Source organism: Nycticebus coucang, chromosome 12, assembly GCF_027406575.1.
Source record: "Nycticebus coucang isolate mNycCou1 chromosome 12, mNycCou1.pri, whole genome shotgun sequence".
NCBI classification, from domain to species: Eukaryota; Metazoa; Chordata; class Mammalia; order Primates; family Lorisidae; genus Nycticebus; species Nycticebus coucang.
The window spans coordinates 46855051-46874316 of record NC_069791.1 but is presented as its reverse complement, the minus strand read 5'-3'; the positions used below and the strand labels follow the sequence as shown (position 1 = coordinate 46874316).

Genomic DNA, 19266 nt, shown 5'->3' with positions numbered 1-19266 from the left:
TGGCAATGAAAACACATTAAAATCAGATTCATCTGTAGCATAAACGCATCAGAACACTTTGCTGCTGTGTTAACAGTGGATTATCATGAGGTTAGTTTCCAATACAATGTATTAACTTTGGCCCAAACCAAGATGATGTGTATTGGGATTGGGGTTGGGGGCGGGGCAGTTAAAGGCTCACCAAGCTTTGTCTCAGATACAACAGTCCTGCTCATCCTGTTTTACCTTCCATACCGTGCTCAAGCCCCTCCTGAAACATAAACTCCGAGTTGCAAAGGGGAGCAGACAAATGCCCGAGTAATAATAACATCAGACGTTAGGACATAGTTATGGTGGTTTTAAAAATCACTTCATAATCTTGACTGATCCTGAGGGGAATGCTTCTCCCCTTCAACAGCATTGCAGCCCTCTAAAAGAATTCTCTTGCATCTGAATATCGTTCTGGGAGGGTTGGAGCAGTGGGTCTGGTGGGAGAAAGGTAGAGGAAGGAAATAGCTGTTGTACTTGGTGCCTAGACTCACGTGGAGGAAACTGCTATAACCTGGGGAAGAACTGAGAAGTATGAAGAGGAGGCGAGTTCCCACATGCAGCCAATGCCAACGGCCTTAACTGTGCTCGGGAAGCCCGGGCAGCCCGGGCCTGGGCAGAGGGGTGTAACCTCGCTTCACAAAACTGTGTGTCTGGGAGGGCTACAGAATTTATTAAGGGACTTGAGACAGTAGTCGAGTTTTTGACTTTGATCTCCTTGTTTTAACTGAGGGAGAGCATGGGGTCAGACTACTTTGTAAATGCTGCGTCTGCTCCTGGCGAGTTTATAGAAAGACGTTCTCCCAGGCATCTTCTCTAAGGCCGCCTGGGATGAAGAGACTCCAGGGTGAGGCTGAGCAAACCTCAGTCCCAGCGCAGGGACTCAGGCCAGGGGGGGTTCCTGGCCTCCCCCGCAGTGGGCGAAGTGGGGGCCCCCGGGGAGAGCCAAGCTGGAGGTACAGCTCCTACGGTCGGCCTCCGAACCCCAGGCTTGGCGAGTGAGGGGAAGACAAACTGTCCCCGAGCCTCTGACCGACTTGAAAGCGACCTCCGAGCTCATCTGGTCCAGGCCCGCGGCTTCCCCGGCTGGAGCGGGAGCTCGGGGCTTCGGAGCCCACGCGCGCCAGCCAGCGCTGCGCGGGGCCCAGAGCCCCAGGCCCCGCCCCGGCTTCCCGGCCGTTTGGCTAGTTTGTTTGCCTTATTTTTAATGTCTCCGAGGCCAGCCAGAGCAGGTTTGTTGGCAGCAGTACACCTCCAGCAGTCACGCGACCAGCCAATCTCCTGGCGGCGCTCTGGAGGCGGCGCGCTCGGGAACGCGCCGGGGCCACCTTAAGGCCGCGCTCGCCAGCCTCGGTGGGGCGGCTCCCGGCGCCGCAACCAATGGATCTCCTCCTCTGTTTAAATAGACTTGTCGTGTCAATCATTTTTTTCTTCGTCAGCCTCCTTTCCACCGCCATATTGGGCCACTAAAAAAAGGGGGCTCGCCTTTTCGGGGTGTTTTTCTCCCCCTCCCTTCTCCCCACTTTCTCGCGGCTCTGCGACTCCGACGCCGGAAAGGTTTGGAGAGCGACTGGGTTCCCGGGACTCGCGGGCTTGCACCCGCCTGGACTTGGACTGGTTTTGCCACCCCCCTCCTCTCACCTCCTCCCCTCCCCTCCCCGCCCTCCCGCTCGCCGTACACTTGATCGGCGGAGTCTTTGGGCTGCTTGGCCGGGGCTTCCCCGCAGCCTTCCCCCGGAGCCTGCGCGCTCCTGAAGCTCGGGCGGTTACTCGTCCGTGTTTGTTGCTCTTGGCTCTGAGGGCAGCCCCAGCGCTTATAAGAGGGGTTCGGGCTGCGGCGGGGCGTTTTGTTTTGTTCGGTTTTGTTTTTTGAGAGCACGACAGAGGCGGTCTTCTGGACAGTAGGAAGATGTCAAACGTGCGAGTGTCTAACGGGAGCCCGAGCCTGGAGCGGACGGACGCCAGACAGGCGGAGCACCCCAAGCCCTCGGCCTGCAGAAACCTCTTCGGCCCGGTGAATCATGAAGAGTTGACCCGGGACTTGGAGAAACACTGCAGAGACATGGAAGAGGCAAGCCAGCGCAAGTGGAATTTCGATTTTCAGAATCACAAGCCCCTGGAGGGCAAATACGAGTGGCAAGAGGTGGAGAAGAGCAACTTGCCCGAGTTTTACTACAGACCCCCGCGGCCCCCCAAAGGCGCCTGTAAGGTACCGACACAGGAAAGCCAGGATGTCTGCGGGAGCCGCCAGGCGGTGCCTTTAATTGGGTCTCAGTCAAACTCCGAGGACACGCTTTTGGTAGACCCAAAGACTGACCCATCAGACAGCCAGACGGGGTTAGCGGAGCAGTGCGCCGGAATAAGGAAGCGACCTGCCACAGACGGTAATGACCCTCTTAGTACCGTGAAATGTCTGTCTGTCTGGGGCTTGGCTGCGCCTGCTGGAGGGTATTAACCTTAGCCTGCTTTTCATCGTATTCGGATTTAGCTTTTGGGGAGCAAACTTTATTATTAGCGTTAAGTTTTTAGTGTTGCCTGATTGACTACTTGGCTGTTTATGATTTTTAAGTCAGAAGTCAGAGATTGTAAGATCTGATAATTTCCCCTGACTTAAACATCACAGTGTTCTCTCCCTTAGCCATAGGTATGTGACAACGTTGGCATGTTTATCAACAGCCTCCCTCCTGCTAGGGAGAGGGAGACTTGGGGTGGAGAATACACTTTCTGTTGTCTGAAAACAACCTCATTGTGTGCCCTTAAAGGCCACTGGGGATGGTGATCCAGGATTGTGGGTGGAGGTGGTGGGTTTTTTCATTCCCAAACTCTGCCAGCCATTGTTTTTTCTAATAAAGATTGTTTGTGTGTGTGTTCTTTTTAAAATTTCCCCTTGCCCTTAGATTCTTCTCCTCAAAACAAAAGAGCCAACAGAACAGAAGAAAATGTTTCAGACAGTTCCCCGAATTCCGGGTCTGTGGAGCAGACGCCCAAGAAACCGGGTCTCAGAAGACGTCAGACGTAAACATCTTCGGTGGGTTGATCACTAAGAGCACACAGCTGACACCCGAACTGGGCTGCAGGAACCCCTAGGTCTTCAGAACCCCAGAGATGTGGCTTTACAGGTTGCTGGTAGATTAGGAGCTTGTGGGATTTGGTTGTTTATACTTTGTGAGGTCAAAAAAGTAGCAGTGGGGGAGGTTGGAATTACAGTGGGGATACTGTAATTCTTCAAAGTTTCTGCTTCCTGATATATTTTCCCTCGAACACTAAAGAACTAGAGATACTGTTTCAGGCAAGTACTTGTAACCACAGCCCCCTTGTAGGAAGGTGTTCTTTGTGAGTCCCACCTAAACATGTTGGGAACAATAGGATTCTTTCCCCATCTGAACAAGAACTGGAGCTACTTCTCAGTCCCACTTCATCATAATTCATTTCCCAGAAATTAAGTTGAGTCAGTTGAGTCAGTAACAGTTTTAGCCATGAAAAAGTGACGAAATGCAGATTTTTGAAGGGAAAATTAGGTGCAAATAGCTCACTTTTGGTTATGCAGGGGGTCAGAATGTGAAGGGTGATATGTCCCGTTCTTTATCATTTCCATAAACACTTTTCCTGTTTTCTGTACATTTTAAGGGGAGAGAAGGAATCTTCCCATTTTAAAAAATTCAATGGAAAGCTCAAAAAATACTGCAGTTTCTACAGAATTTCTGATAACGTTAAAGCTGCAAAGCAGAAGTTAACTCTGCCACAGTAAGCAATCCAGGAACACGTCAGCTTGTATATGCTAATCAGGCAGTAACAGGGTGATTTGGATATTTGTAGGGGAAATGGATAGTAGATACTAGGACTGGTGAGGGTAAGTCTGCCCCTCGCAAGGGAAATGGAGGTTTTTTCATATACTACAAATCTGATCCCTGTGAATAGCTAATTTGAATAATTCACCCCCTAAATTTATATGGCTTCACTATTTATAATGATCAAATTCATCTATATTACCCAGTTGTGAGCTTCTTACATACGAAGACAGTGTGTGGCCTCTTTTTATTTATTTATTTTCCTAAACCACCCTCTTAGCCTAGCATATAAAGAGATCTTAATAAAAGTTCATGTTAACTTTTAAAATCCTCATTTATAAAAATGTTAAAGACTATAAGGGTTCAGGTGGGATTCAGGTTTGTTGTTATTAAATCATGTCATATATGATTTCTTCACAAATATCTGATATTTTTCAGAGCTTATACAAAACGGCACTGTAGAACCTCTATATTACAGCACTATATGAAGTGGGAAAATTGGATGAAAAATTTTCCTGAAGCAACCTTAAACACCTGCAGCTCTTGTTGGTTTGTGTGACTTGTGGCCTAGCTCACCAGATGAGCCACGTGAATCATACTGGGATTTCGATCTGGCCCCATTCTGAACGTGCAGAGAAGCATTTGTTAGTAATATTTGCCAGTTCAGAGAAACTAGAAATACAAGCAAAAACCTATTAAAAAGCATTCCTATGTATGTTCTGTAAAAATAAATAGCAACTCTTTGTAGCCAGTGAATAAGAAATTAGAATCTTGGGCAGCGCCTGTGGCTCAAAGGAGTAGGGCGCCAGCCCCATATGCCGGAGGTGGTGGGTTCAAACCCAGCCCTGGCCAAAAACTGCAAAGAAATTAGATTCTTGTGGAAAACAACGCTAATAGAATTTTTCTTTGGCGTGACTTCTATAAATTGTATTTCCAGTCATTTTTCAAATTGTAAATATTAGGCTACTCTTAAGTGTTACAATTTCTTAATTTTCCTATTTCTTTCTATCTTTGACCCAGATTCTTTAGACTAGGGTTTCTCAATCTCTGCACTATTGACATTTTGGGGAGGATATTTCTTTGTTGTAGGAAGCTGTCCTGTGCATTGTATGAGTTTGGCAGTCCTGGCCTCACCCACGAGATGCCAGTCGCAGTCTTCCTCTTCCATTTGTGACAACAAAAAATGTCTCCAGACATTGCCAAAGGTCCCCGGGGGGGGCAAGATTGTCCACTTTTAAGAACCATTGTTCTGGGCAAAAGTACACAGAGGAGAATAAAAATGTAGTTAGAGAATGTTTTTAGGTGGAGATGGCTATAGCCATCAAACTTTCAGCACATACTTTTCCCCTCATTGCTTGAGTATTTCCTAGCTAATACAGAGACAAAATAAATCTTGAAGTCTTAGTAATGCTACTCTAGCACTTTTCCCCTGATTCTTCCTTCTTGTTTTCTTTTGCAGAATTGAAAATGTTTCCTTGTTTATCAGATACATCATTGCTTGATGAAGCAAGGAAGATATACATGAAAAATTTTAAATACATATCGCTGACTCCATGGAATGGACATCCTGTATAAGCACTGAAAAACAACAATAACACTAAAATTTTAGGCACTCATAAATGATCTGCCTCTAAAAGCATTGGATGTAGCATTGTGCAATTAGGTTTTTCCTTATTTGCTTCATTGTACTACCTGTGTATATAGTTTTTACTTTTTATGTAGCACACAAACTTTGGGGAAGGGAGGGTAGAGTGGGGCTGAGGAATTGGCAGGGGAAGAACTGGCTTCAGTTTATAGCAAGGAGATATTTGACTTGCATGAAGAGAAGCAATTTGGGGGAAGGGCTTAAATTGTTTTCTTTAAAGATGTAATGTCCCTTTCAGTGAGAACTGATAATTCATTTTTAAAATCAAAATTTGAACACTGGCTACAAATGGTTGCTATTTATTTTTACATGAAGCTTATTCTCACTTGGGAGATTAGATGATTCCGTTATGTAGCAGCACATGGCTTAAAACAAAAATCTATCCTCAGTGCTCCTCCAATCTCCTTTAAAGTTAAAATTTATCAGTTAATTATACAGCTGTTAGGTGAATCATTCCAGGTAATTTGGAGCAAAAATTTGGGGCGTATGAGGGGAATTCTGAATGCTCAGAATTAACCATCTACATTTATTAAACTTGTTGGGAAAATTTCTTTTCACTTTGGGCTGTGTAGACACAGTCGAAGTAATTCTAAACCTCCGGCTATTTTTAAAACTCTAACTTCACATAAAAAAAAAATGAAATAATTTTTAATTTAAAGCTTCTTACTCCGTTAATTTGCCCAAAGGAAGTAGTCTTTTTAAAGGAAGGTGCATATAGAGAAAGGCACACTGGTGGAATAAGTGAAGTGGATACTACATCTTTAAACAGTGTTTCTTCATTGCCTGTGTTATGTATATGAAACAAAACCATTGGAAGTGTACCTGTGTACATAACTCTGTAAAGACACTGAAAAATTATACTAACTTATTTATGTTAAAAAAGAGATTTTTTTTTAATCTAGACAATATACAAAGCCAAAGTGGCATGTTTTGTGCATTTGTAAATGCTGTATTGGGTAGAATAGGTTTTTCAAACTCTCTTCTGTTAAATAATATGGCTATGCTTAAAGGTTGCATACTGAGCCAAGTATAATTTTTTGTAATGTGTGAAAAAGATGCCAATTATTGTTACACATTAAGCAATCAATAAAGAACTTCCATAGCTATTCATTGAGTCCAGTGTAATGTGCTTTATGAGCTTGAGGTGTCTGATTTGGCATCCCAGTCATAACTGCAAAATATAATGTGAAGTGGCAAATAGCTAGGTTATTTCAGACCCACAACTCAGATGGTGTTTTATGTGAGTCTGAATGTAGTTAGTAGTTAATATTTTACATTTGGTTCTGTAAGGGTGAACAAAGCTTTTAGAAGGTGAAAGTGAAAAAGTTACATTTTCATATAAATGAGATTGTCAAAGCCACCATTAAATAGGTCTTCTAGGATATGAATGTTATCAGAACCAAAAGTACTTACAAAAGTAGGCTGAACACACATGTACAGGATTGAAAATGAAAGTAACATGGTGACTTCTCTAAATTCTGTGGGGAATTAAAGCAATTGTAGGGACCACCTAATGTACACATTTTGTTAAAATGTTCAAATGTGGGCCCTTAAAGTGTGCATTCTACCCTAATGAGGTAAATATTTTTCAAATTTAACTGATCATTATAAACAAATTATTCAATTTCTAAATATCCTAGTTACAATCTACACATCCCAAAACAGGTTAATCTAAATACCAAATCTGTGGTTTGGGTCCCCGTAACAGATACATATTTTTTACATAAGATAAAAAAAAATTTTAGTCATTTTCAAGTCAGATTACTAAAATGATTCCTGTAATTCCACATTCTCTTAAATGTGGTTAAGGTGTAAAAAGGAAATCATTTATTCTAGGAATTTGCAAATGGTAGAGTGTAAAAATGTGTATTTCAATTGTTTATTTAAATTGTTTCCTTCCAATACCTGCGTTTACATTATTGCACCCCCAAAGGTTATAAACAAATAGTTTAAGCATTTTTTGACCCGAAGTTTTTTTTTTTTTTTTTTTTTTTAAAGCAGGATTGACTGTGCAGCTGCGGGGAAGGGATTTAGTGGCTGGGTCACATTTTTCAAGTAGGTATTATTTTAATTAAAGACTAAAGGTGTTTTTGTGATTTTGTTTAAAACATTCATACAGGGTGTTTTTCAGGAAGAGCCTAAGAGAGCAAGAAAAACAAAATGAGGAGGAGGGAGAGGAGGGTCAGGAAATAATGAAACAAAATTTTAAGTTCTCCTGAATAAAAAAATCTACTTCAGAAAGTGACTTTAACGGAGGGGAAAACAGCCTCTTAATTGCTTCTTGTACCCCATGTTCATTTCTTAAAAGGCTTCTTAAATGTGAATGTTTAGAGATTGCGTTTTAGGAACGCTGGGTCAGGGAGAAGTGGATGCTCGCCGCGCCAGGCACGTTCACAGGAAGGCAGCCCCCGAGTCACCGTGTCCTCGGTCCCGTACACATCTGAGTCAAGCTTCCGAAAGCTACCCTGCGGTTCGGATCGTCCTCACCTCGACCGGGTCTGCGGGGCCAGCAGCTAACGTCCCTCTAGGGGGGACGCGGCCCCCGGAGCCCGCCACCCCCTGCCCGGCTACCCGGGCTGCCGCGCCGTCGTCTCTGCTAACAGCCCTGCAGCCCCGCGCCCGCTCGCGCGGACAGACGCGGTGCCAGGCTGGCTGGCACCTCGGGACTAAAAGGCCATCTATGTCGTCTTAACTCCTTGACTGCAACTCTCCGCTCCCGCACTGGCCCCGGCGCCGCGCTCCGTTCCCGCGCCCGGGCGCCCGCAGGCCGCGGAGGGCGGCCGCGCCTCTGCCGCGCAGCAGGGCTGGGCGGTTTCTCAGAAACTTTCCTCCCTCATCCTCTCCCCAGGGCTGAGAAAGAAGCGAGAGCCCCCATTCCTCCCCACACACTGACTCTCCACGCGACTGCCCCAGTGCCTCCCGAGCGGTGGTGGCGTTTGCGCCAAGGCAAGAGCCCTTCGGAATTTGCAGACCCTCCAGGGCAGCAGCCCACTCCCACCCCTACCCCGGGCTCCAATGATCCGCAGCCCCGCGCATTTCGAAAGGCTGCCCGGCTCGCCGGCGGCCGCGGAGGGCCGCGGCAGCGCGCGGTTCCGGCGGACCGTCACGGCAGCTTGCGGGGTCGCCTCCGCCCTCACCCGCGCTTTGCCAAGTTCCCCCTTGGCTCTCGTGGCCGCCAGCACGGGAGACAGACGCAGGGAAGAACCGGGAAACGTGGGTTTGGGGGCTGCTGGGGGGACACTATGGACTTCAATGGGGGCAGCAGGGCGGGCGGCCTTTCAGGCCACGGAGCGACCTTTCTCGGCGGCCGGGAAACGCTGCCTTCGCCATTTCATCTTCATCATCGCAATTTACACTCTTGCTCCATTTAAGCTCTTTGGATTAAAAAAGGTGTTTTAAAAGCTCGTTTAGGATCTCGGGTCTGGTTTTCAGGGTATGAATTTCTTTAATTTGCCATCTCTTTCACCTGAGCCACACCCTACGCCCTCCCTCCAGGCCAAAAATAAGAGGAGAAACCCTGCGAGCGAGACCGAGGTGAGGAGGAGGAGGCCCACGATCCAGCTAGAAAACCTCTGGGGGCAACTCCCAGAGCTGGGGTAGGGTGGGGTCCGCCGCAGGCCGACCCCGCGGAACCGAAAGTGCAGTGTTTACACGAAAACTTAAGTCTCTCTGCGGCCATCTGCGTACCCGTCCGGTCACGCGTGGGGACACACGGGACAGGCAGGAATCGGAAAGAAAGAAACACAAGAAGGAGTCAGTGCGTAGGGCGCGAAGCCTCGACGCGCCTCAAAGGAACGTAAAGAAAAGGCCAGGCTCAAGGGCGCAGCCGGGACGCGGGGCCGGAGGATTGCATCATTGCAGCTCCCCCTCCAGAAAACGGGATCCGAACCGCGGCGACCATCATGGCGCTTGGGTCGGGCCGCGCTTCCCGCGCGCCGTCCCTGAGCGCTCCCGCCACGGCCACGGAGCCTCGAACGCGCATTTCGCAACCATTTTCCCCCTCTCCTGAGCGCCTGTCCCCCGCCCCCTCCTTCCTTTTGTGTGCGTGTGAATGTGCGTGTGTGCGTGCGTACGTGCGTGCGTGTGTGTGCAGGAGAGAACTTGAAGATTATTTTTTTCCTCTTTTTTTCCCTCCCGTGCTGGTGGTTGTAAACTTGATTGGCATTGGCTGCGCCCACTGACCCCTGCGCGGAGTCCACTGAAGATTTAAGGTGGATCCGAGAGGCTGCAGCTTCAGGCGGAGTCTCGCGCTTGGGCTGGTTTTGAAGGAAAAAAAAAAAAAAAAAGCCCCAAACTGTGCGCCCGCCGCGTTTTACGAATCCCCTGCGGTCCCAGCCCGGGCGCCCGCCCCGCGCCCCCACCCTCTGGGCGCGCCGCGCACTTCCTCCGCCCACCTCCCACTTCTCCCCCATTGGCCGGCGCGTGCAGTTTGAATTTTTTTTCTTTTTTGGACGCTTGTTTTCTTGTAAAAATATTGTACCCCAGATCGTGTGACGAGAACTGCATCGGCAGGCCGTGGTGGGGGGGGTGTTTTAGCTGGTTTGTGGGGGGCAAATGGGGGTATGGGTGGAGCTTCTGTTCCAAAATTTTTCTTCCCCAAGTGCCGTTGACAGTGTGCAGACGGGTGGGGGGAGTGCAGGGCAGCGATACACAATCGGGAAAAGCTTCGGCGGGGCAGAGATGTAGTATAAGACGTTAGTGGATGTCCAGGGCGCGCCGTGTCACCGGCTGCTGGCCAGAGGTACTAGGAAGGCGCGGGCAGGATCCTGGCGAGGATGCACCTTCCCCTGCTTTGGAAAGGTAGAATTGGGGAGCGCGGGAGGGTGGAAAAAGAACACCTTTCCGCACCCTATGGGCGGGTGGGAAAAGGAACAGAAGAAATGGAAATGGAGCAGAAAGGTATTATGTGCAGTGCCGCTCAGAATCCATCATAACTCGGGCAGTCAGTGTCATTTTTTACTGAATTAAAGAAAAAATGTTCTGTCTCTAATTTCCAGAGTGTTTGAGTGAGGAATATGTCAAAACAAAATCGAGATAAGACATGGTCTTTTAAGTGCCTTTGATTTTGGAGTCTGGGAATTGATTCTTTTGATCAAGTGCATGTACTCTAACAGGAGTTCAGGAGGATGTTATTTGTGATACAGATCTAACGGAAACAATATCCTTTATTAATTAGGACCCGATTGTGTTTTACTTTGTGAACATTCTAAGTTTATAGTAGTAGTTCAAATTACTCTCCAAATCCTTCTACCTCCATGTTAGTGAAGTGGCATACTTCCTCCCTCCCTGCCCCTTTTCTCTTCTCTCTCCCCTCCTCCTCCTCTCTCCTCTTGTTGCATTGTAGCAGGCGATTTTAACCAGATGTCCAACCCTAGTTTTCTGACAATTCCTAACCCAGTGGTGGCATTTTTTAGTTAAGACCCCCAATCCTTCTTAGCCCACAAACCACTTAATTATCCAGCCCAACTAAGCTCCATGAAACACCATAAACCAACCTGATTATGCTTTTAGTAAGACTGCACTCACTTAATTTCTCTAATCCCACATCCCACTGGTCACTCCTGACCTTCAGGGACCCGCCTAGCCATGGTGGACACTGTGGGAAAATCTATGTGCCTTAATAGAAAGAGGAATTTTTTGAGTTAAGGACAGGCTAGCCTCAGGAAGCAGTGAGCTACCATCCCTGGAGTGAGTCAAGCGGGAGTCTGGGGGACTCCTTGGTGGGGACATGGTAGACAAAATTTAAATATCAAGTATTTGGACTAGTGATTTCAAAGTCTGTTCTAGACTGGAGATACCTTATTTCCACCTTTGGAATTTCTGGATTGCCACTTAAGTCTTTTTTTTTTAGGTCAAGTCTCATCCTGTTGTCCCAGGCTGGAGTGCCTAGCTTACACCAACCTCAAACTACTGCGACAGGCAATCTTCCTGCCTCAGCCTCCCCAATAGCCAGAAGTACAAGTGCCCCACAAAATCCTGCTAATTGTTTTTGTTGTTGTTCTTTTTAATAGAGATGGAGTCTTATTCTTGCTCAGGATGGTCTCGAACCCCTGAGCTCAAGTGATCCTTCCACCTCAGCCTCTGAGAGTGCTAGAATTACAGGCGTGAACTATTGCAACTGGCCTACATTAAGCCATTTTCCTTGCTCATTACCATCTTATACAGTTGTGTGGAGCACTTGAATGTGGCTAGACCAAACTGAGGTGTGCTGTGTGACATACAGCAGGTTTCCAAGAATTAGTATGAAAAAAGAATGTTAATACCCCATTAATAATTTTTATATTGATTACATGTTGAAATGATATTTCTGATATATTGGGCTGAATAAAATATGTTACGATGATGAATTTCATCTATTCGTTTATACTTTTAAGTGTAGTTACCAATTTTTTTTTTTATTTTTTTTTTGAGAGAGACTCAAGGCTTTGGGTAGAGTGCTGTTGTGTCATATCTCACAGTAACCCCCAACTCAGGCTCAAGCGATCCTTTTGCCTCAGTTTTTCTATTTTTAGTACAGACGGGGTCTCGCTTTTGCTCAGGCTAGTCTCAAACTCATGAGCTCAAGCAATCCACTTGCCTTGGCCTCCCAGAGGGCTAGGATTACAGGTGTGAGCCACTGTACCCAGCCCCAGACAATTTTAATTTACAGATATGGCTCCAGTTATATTTCTTTTCTTTCTTTCTTTTTTTTTTTTTTGCAATTTTGGCAGGGGCCAGGTTTGAACCCGCCACCCCAGGTATAAGGGGCCGGCACCCTACTCCTTGAGCCACAGCTGCCGCCCTCCAGTTATATTTCTATTGGATATTGCTGTTTGAGACCGACATCTGTGGTAACCTGTGGTTCCACCTTTAAGAGTAGTGACTAGGGCGGTGCCTGTGGCTCAGTGAGTAGGGCGCTGGTCCCATATGTGGAGGGTGGCGGGTTCAAGCCCAGCCCTGGCCAAACTGCAACAACAACAAAAAAAAGAGTAGTGACTAATACTCCTGAGGAGGTGGTACCTTTTAGCCGCCATGCTAACTTCCCAAATTAAAGTGAGACCCAAACTTAGCCTCTGAAACCTTTAAATACAATTCTGTCAAAATCTAACACTTAACCATTTATTCTTTACCAGTTAGTGTTGGGTTTGTGCCCAGATTATGGGAATAAGGTGCAGATGAAATCAGATTTGGTCACCACAGTTTTGCACTTTGTAGAAAGAGAGAGACTGGAAAGTCCAATATGTTAGGATTGACTCTGGAAAAAAATTTAGTCCCCAAACAAAGCCTCACTACTATTCTTCAGGGAACAGGAAGGCATTAGGGAGATGGAGCAGTGTTCTCATTCTAAGATTGTGTCTCCAACAGAAGACCTGAACAAATGAAAAGTATTCCGTGTTAGGCTCGGCACCTGTAGCTCAAGCGGCTAAGGCGCCAGCCACATACACCAGAGCTAGCAGGTTCAAATCCAGCCTGGGCCTGCCAAACAACAATGACAACTACAACCAAAAAATAGTCAGGCATTGTGGTGGGCGCCTGTAGTCCCAGCTACTTGGGAGGCTGAGGCAAGAGAATCACTTAAGCCCTGGAGTTGGAGGTTGCTGTGAGCTGTGACGCCACGGCACTCTACCCAGGGTGACAGCTTGAGGATCTGTCTCAAAAAAAGAAAAAGAAAGAAAAGTATACCATGTTATTGGATAGAAATATTCACTGTGATAGATGGTAATCTTCCCTATTTGATCTGTACCTTAACACTAAATTCTGATAATAATTCTGATCATCCCATTTAGTTCCCTTGTTCTGTCATTCTATCTACCCATGGCCATATTATTTTAATTACTGTAAATTTAGAATATATATATATATATATATATATATATATATATATAGGGCGGCGCCTGTGGCTCAAGGAGTAGGGTACCAGTCCCATATGCCGGAGGTGGGGGGTTCAAACTTAGCCCTGGCCAATATATATATATATATTTTTTTTTTCTTTTTTTTGCAGTTTTTGGCCGGGGCTGGGGGGTTCAAACTTAGCCCTGGCCAATATATATATATATATATATATATATATTTTTTTTTTTTTTTTTTTTTTTTTTGCAGTTTTTGGCCGGGGCTGGGCTTGAACCCTCCACCTCCCACGTATGGGGCCGGCGCTCTACTCCTTTGAGCCCCGGGTGCCACCCTAGAATATGTTTTAATTTCTAGTAGGACTAGTCCTCCAGATCCCACTGATAAACTATTACTGGTCCCTCTACTCTTTTTTTTTTTTTTTCCCCCCAGAATTTTCCTGGTTTCTTTTGCTTGTCTTTTTTCCCATATGGGTTTTAAATGAATTTGTCTAGTTCCAAATATAATTCCCCTGTTAGCATTAAAAGCAAAGTGGGATCCTTATCTCACCCTTTATACTAGGGGAAATTCCTGAAGAAGTAAAGAGAATGAAACAGGAAAAAAACAAAATAAAACAGACATACCAGAAGAAACCTCTGGTATGAAACCTCAGAGAATTTTTGAAAATAAAATCTCAGAGTGGGGAAGGGCTTTATAGGTATGACATAAAACACAGAATTCATAAGATATAATATTGGAAGATTTCATGGCATAAAAGTAGAAATGTTCTGCATGGCAAAACTTACCATAAGCAAAGTGAAAAGATGTTGTAGAGGTTATTTATTGGTGGTACAATACTGTAAATGTACTTACTGCCCCTGAACTGTGCACTTAAGAATGGTTACAAGGGCAAATTTGATGTTACGGGTATTTAGCAATGATAAAAAAAATAAGCTAGGCACAGTGGCCTGTGCCTGTAGTCCTAGGTACTTGGGAGGATCACTGAGCCTAGGAGTTCAAGGCCACCCTGGGTAACATAGAGAGATCCTATCAAAAACAAACAAACAAATGAACCCCCCCCCCAAAAAAAAAAAAAAAACACCAAAAAGTAAATAACTAAATACACAACTACTACTGGGAAAAAAATATTAAATTCCTATATGTTCTGTGTAAAAGAATCATACGGTGTCCTCGGTCCTCTGATTTGTGAGGCCCTGGAGTATTTATGAGGAACTGGAGCAGTGGTTTTACTTCAGGCTCTGGAATCAGACTGCTTGGGTTTGAGTCCAGTTACTTAACATTCTGCCTTTTCCAAGTTCCTTCACCTTGTACAATGTCTGTTACTTTGTGACTCAAGGGTCCTCAAACTTTTTAAACAGGGGTTCAGTTCATTGTCCCTCAGACCGTTGGAGGGCCGGACTGTAGTTTATAAAAAAAACAAAACTATGAACAAATTCCTATGCACACTGCACATATCTTATTTTGAAGTAAAAAGACAAAACGGGAACAAATACAATCACACCGCCTCATGTGGGCCATGGGCCATAGTTTGAGGACCCCTGGTAATAAGGATATGTAAGCTCTCTCAGGGCTGTTTATTTAAAAATGGGATAATGTATGCGTGCTGTATAGCCCAATAGCTCGTATGTAATAATAATGACATAGATTTGTAAACAATATAATTAATAAAGACATTCAGTTTTTATTTTGTCTTATAGTAACCATAGACAGTACTATGTTAATTTCATAAATATGTTTTAACTACTGCTGTCATTACCCTTAAGAACAAATATTAATGTTCTAAATTGGGATTTAATAAACTGAATTACTATATTGCAAAAAAAATGCTTAAAATGGTAAATTTTATGTTACATATATTTTGCCACAATAAAAAAAGTTTTAAAAAGTAAGGCATTTGTTGAAATTAGTATCACCTCCAGTCATTTCTGAAAGGACCTGGTATACATTTATTTGTGGTAATAAATTAATAACACATACACCTCCATACAAATACAATGACAAACTGGGGAAAATGTTTGCAACCCCCTACATCAAACGGTAAATTTTCCTACTAAATAAAGACTTTCTACAAATCAATGAAAAAAGCAAATAAATAGAAAAATAAAGAAAATGAACACAGAAAAGGAAATTTCAGACCAGAAACTATAAAATGCCCTTGAGAAATTTAAAAAATGCTCAACTGGGACTAGTGGGATATAAACTATATACAGAATAAATACATTTGGGTAAATTGAGGCATAGCATCACTAAAATACAAAGGTGGCCATTATTATTTTTTGACAGTTTAAGCTTTGCTTCTCTACTTTCTATCCAAGGCTGAGTGAGTTTTTTCCAGCTTCACTGGTGACTAAAGAAGCAAGGAGGTTGCAAGTGTGCAAGCCATGACCACCTTTCATGTTCAGTGTACAATCCCTCCCATCTGAATCGTTGAGTCATTACTTAATGGCATCACCTCACTTTGCCCATAGAAATCCCCTGAATCAGCCTCTTAAAGCCAGTTCAACTGCTTCTCTCAACACATCCTCATCCATTCCTGCTTTTAATGCCTGTATATTGCTGATAATACCAGTCTCTCCAAAACCATCACCTTCTTCTGGCTTTCCTTCAAGCTATTAATTCTCCTTTAAAAGCTCCAGGCAGAATTTATTGCATGATAAATGTGGAATGTCTAATCAGTAGAGAGAAACTATGTTAAGCAATAAATGGTGTTAGGCTATAGCTAACCATTTGAAGAAAAATGTTAAATGTCTTTTACACACAAACACACAATGTTTATATTTGATGTACTGGGCATTTAAACTATGTATACTGTTTGATTTCACAATTCCTTTTCTACAAATTTACTTCTGGGAAATGATCATACATGTGACTAAAGACATATTTACCAGAATAATTATTATAAAGTTACATATTGTATTTTAAAAAGAACGAAGTAAACAACCAAACAGAACTCTCGTGGACACAGCATTACAGAATTGATTATTTGATTGAACCAACTATATCTGAGAATGGCACAAATTGCAGCCATTGAAACACCCCAAGTAGCTTTATATGTATTAATAGGAAAAGTTGTTTCTGATACAGTCAGGCAAAAATCAGGCACAGAGCAATACTTATGGTTTTATAAAATTTTCTTTTCGTGTGTGTGAAAAACCCACTTATTTTATATCTGTATATAAAATACTCCTACATGTGCCCTACGATTGGCCTGGAAAGTACCCCTCATAGTATTATCTGTAGTCCCTATTTCTGAGACCAGGATTTTGAAGAGACTTCCCTAAACATTTATGTAGTGGTTGCATTTTTATAGTAGATTTTTAATACGGAAAAACATAAAAGATATTTCAAAAATAAAATATTTGAAAAATGATCATCATTATAATTTCTTGGCTGTGGAATCAGAGTTTCTCTTTATGGCTCACAGATAGTATCTCTTCTTAGACATTAGCAGAGTGTAGGCATTTCAATAATTCCTTTTCCTTTCATTTTCCTGTCTAACTTAAGATATTGTTAAATCCATATGTGAGTTATGAGGAATATGTAATATGTATTTGTGTATATGATTCAGCTTCTAGAACTCATAAGTAAGGTATAAATATCATTCCTATTAACTCAGGGATATCCTAACAAACCATGGAAAATTAAGCTTATTCCATCTGTTTGCCACACGGGATCTCACTGGTAACATTATCACCAAACTCACATTCCTTGATCTTTGGCACTTGGCACACTCAGGGAATCCGCCTGGGAATTCAATATCTACTCCCTGACTTAGATAAGTTACTTAGGCTATAGTGCTGGGAAAATCGTTTTAAATTTCAAGTTAGCAGACCAATCTTTGGCCGTCCCTCTGCATGTGACTCAGAATCTCAGAATACGCAGGTGGAAGATCATTCCATCCAGTCTTTCCATTTTACAGATGAGAAAATGCTACTTCTCGATTTCCTGCTAAGTGAGGAAGTGAGGCAAGATGATTTATAGGTTCCTTCTGGTTTATAAGTCTGTGATTCCTATTTTTTAGTCAAATCATGCTTTCCATCCCTGTGGATCAGATTATTTTCCAGGGAAGCTAGATTCCTGATTTTTGGCCACAAACCACATGTTCACAGGAGTCAAAGAAAGATGATAGTACAATAGTGTAGGCCGAACAATGAACGTTTATAATCTCACTAGGAAAAAAAAAAGCATGTGAGTGTATAACTTGGTGTTGCTCAGTGGAGCCGACATGGCTTTACGGTTGCATGCATACTCAGCCAGCCCCTACTCAGAGCCAGGAGAGGTAGCATGATAAACACGAGCCCTGGCCTCCTGGAGCTTTTGGAGGAGACAAGGAGTAATCATAGCCATATTCAATGGAATTTAGGTGAGCGCTCTGAAAGATATGTGCTATAGAGGAACCTCAGAGCGACTGTTCCTGTGCTCCAGCAATCTGGAATCCATACAAAGGTGTCCAGCGGAGGAAGCAAATGGGCCAACATCTAAACTCTTTCCCCAGGCAGCCTGTGTTCACTGCAAAGAAAAGGGCCTTTAAATTAATCCCCCAAATGCCTCCAAATGCCTGTAGTGCCAGCTACTCTGCTGAGGCAGGAGGATTGCTTGAGCTCAGGAGTTGTGTCCAGCCTGGGCAACATACAGAGACCCCATCCGTTTTCTTTAAAGAAAAAAAAAAATCCATACATCACACAGGCGGTGGCTTCCCCTCTGTTTCAGCAGCTGCACAGCAGGTGCTCTAAGAGTTTGAAGCAAGATGCCTGATCTGGGGTGGGGCGGGGGCGGGGAGCTAGGAAATCCCCCCTAAGGAAATGACCTTCAACTGGAGACCTAGAGGCTGAGCAGAAGTTAACCAGGGGAAGGAGGGTGATCCTGGCAGAGCACAGTCTGACGCAGCCACTCAGACAAGAAAGAAGGTGCTGTAGCTGGGACATAGTGAGCCAGGACAGAAGGAATGAGGGCTATGGCTGCAGTGATAGGCTTAGGGATTTTGGTCTTTACCCCAAGAACAATGGGAAATCATTGGATAATTTGACAGTAACTTGAGCAATGTCAATTCAGTTCGATTATTTTCTTATCTTCTCTAATTTAGTTGCAACCATTTGTGTTGTATTGGAATCATTCGGATGGAACGTGGGAAGGAAAAGTTCAGCCTTGTACCTTTACATTCCTCATAATGCTGCTTAACATATGTAATTTAAAAAATATATAACAAAACTCTGGTTTCATTAAGTGAGGAGGATGTAAAGTGAAGTGCTCGGACCATCAGAGTGGGGACTGGTCATGAGTGGTGTTTTTCAAGTTTGGAGAGGAGCAGTCCCAAGCAAGAACCATCTCTGGTGTCAGTGGAAGGCCCCCGACGCTGTCCTGCTCCATTCTGCTACTGGTCTTAAGCTGGAGTTCCTTTTCCTTGTCATAATGAGCCAGTCGCTTGTGCTGTTTTAGGGACAGATCCAGATTTTGTTCTTTGCTTGCACAATCAGTGTGAATCTTTTCTAACAGCTTAGGGGTAAACACTGAATCTTTTTCTTCAGATAGCTCAGCGTTTTTCTCTTTCATTTTTACTGAGTGACTGTATTCAATATGCACATATAACTTTGGCTGATGGCATGATTCATTATTAGGCTTTAGAAAGAGACTTTGAAAGAGGGTTTTGTTGTTGTTTGGTTGTTGTTTTTAAAACTGAACATCAGTAAAAGAGAGACCTCTGCTGGCTAACTTGGTATAATGACCCAGAGTCCGTTGGTGACAGGAGAAGGGGTGATGGCTGTGATCTGCCCCCGCCCCCCCCCCCAAGCTTTTCCAGGGGTCTGCAAATTCATTGTTCACTGTTCAGTCCTTCAGCTATCAACTCAGGTTCATTGGGAACTAATCAAATCACAGTCGTTCCTGTTTCAATCTTTAGGAACAGTGTTTGTCTTCTACAGTGCTGGGAAATAGCTCTAAATCCAGCCCCAGCCAAAACTCAGACTTGAAATAATTCCTGCC

At 44.1% G+C, this 19266-nt stretch overlaps 1 protein-coding gene across 1 annotated transcript; it reads left to right on the top strand.

Annotated features, from left to right (window-relative positions):
- Positions 1–1235: 1235 nt before the first annotated feature.
- CDKN1B (cyclin dependent kinase inhibitor 1B) lies at positions 1236–6566 on the top strand. The gene is made up of 3 exons (XM_053555477.1): positions 1236–2411; positions 2925–3055; positions 5275–6566. Exons 1-2 carry the CDS (start codon positions 1937–1939, stop codon positions 3044–3046), a joined length of 597 nt encoding a protein of 198 aa, XP_053411452.1. The 5' UTR covers positions 1236–1936; the 3' UTR covers positions 3047–3055; positions 5275–6566.
- Positions 6567–19266: the final 12700 nt, after the last annotated feature.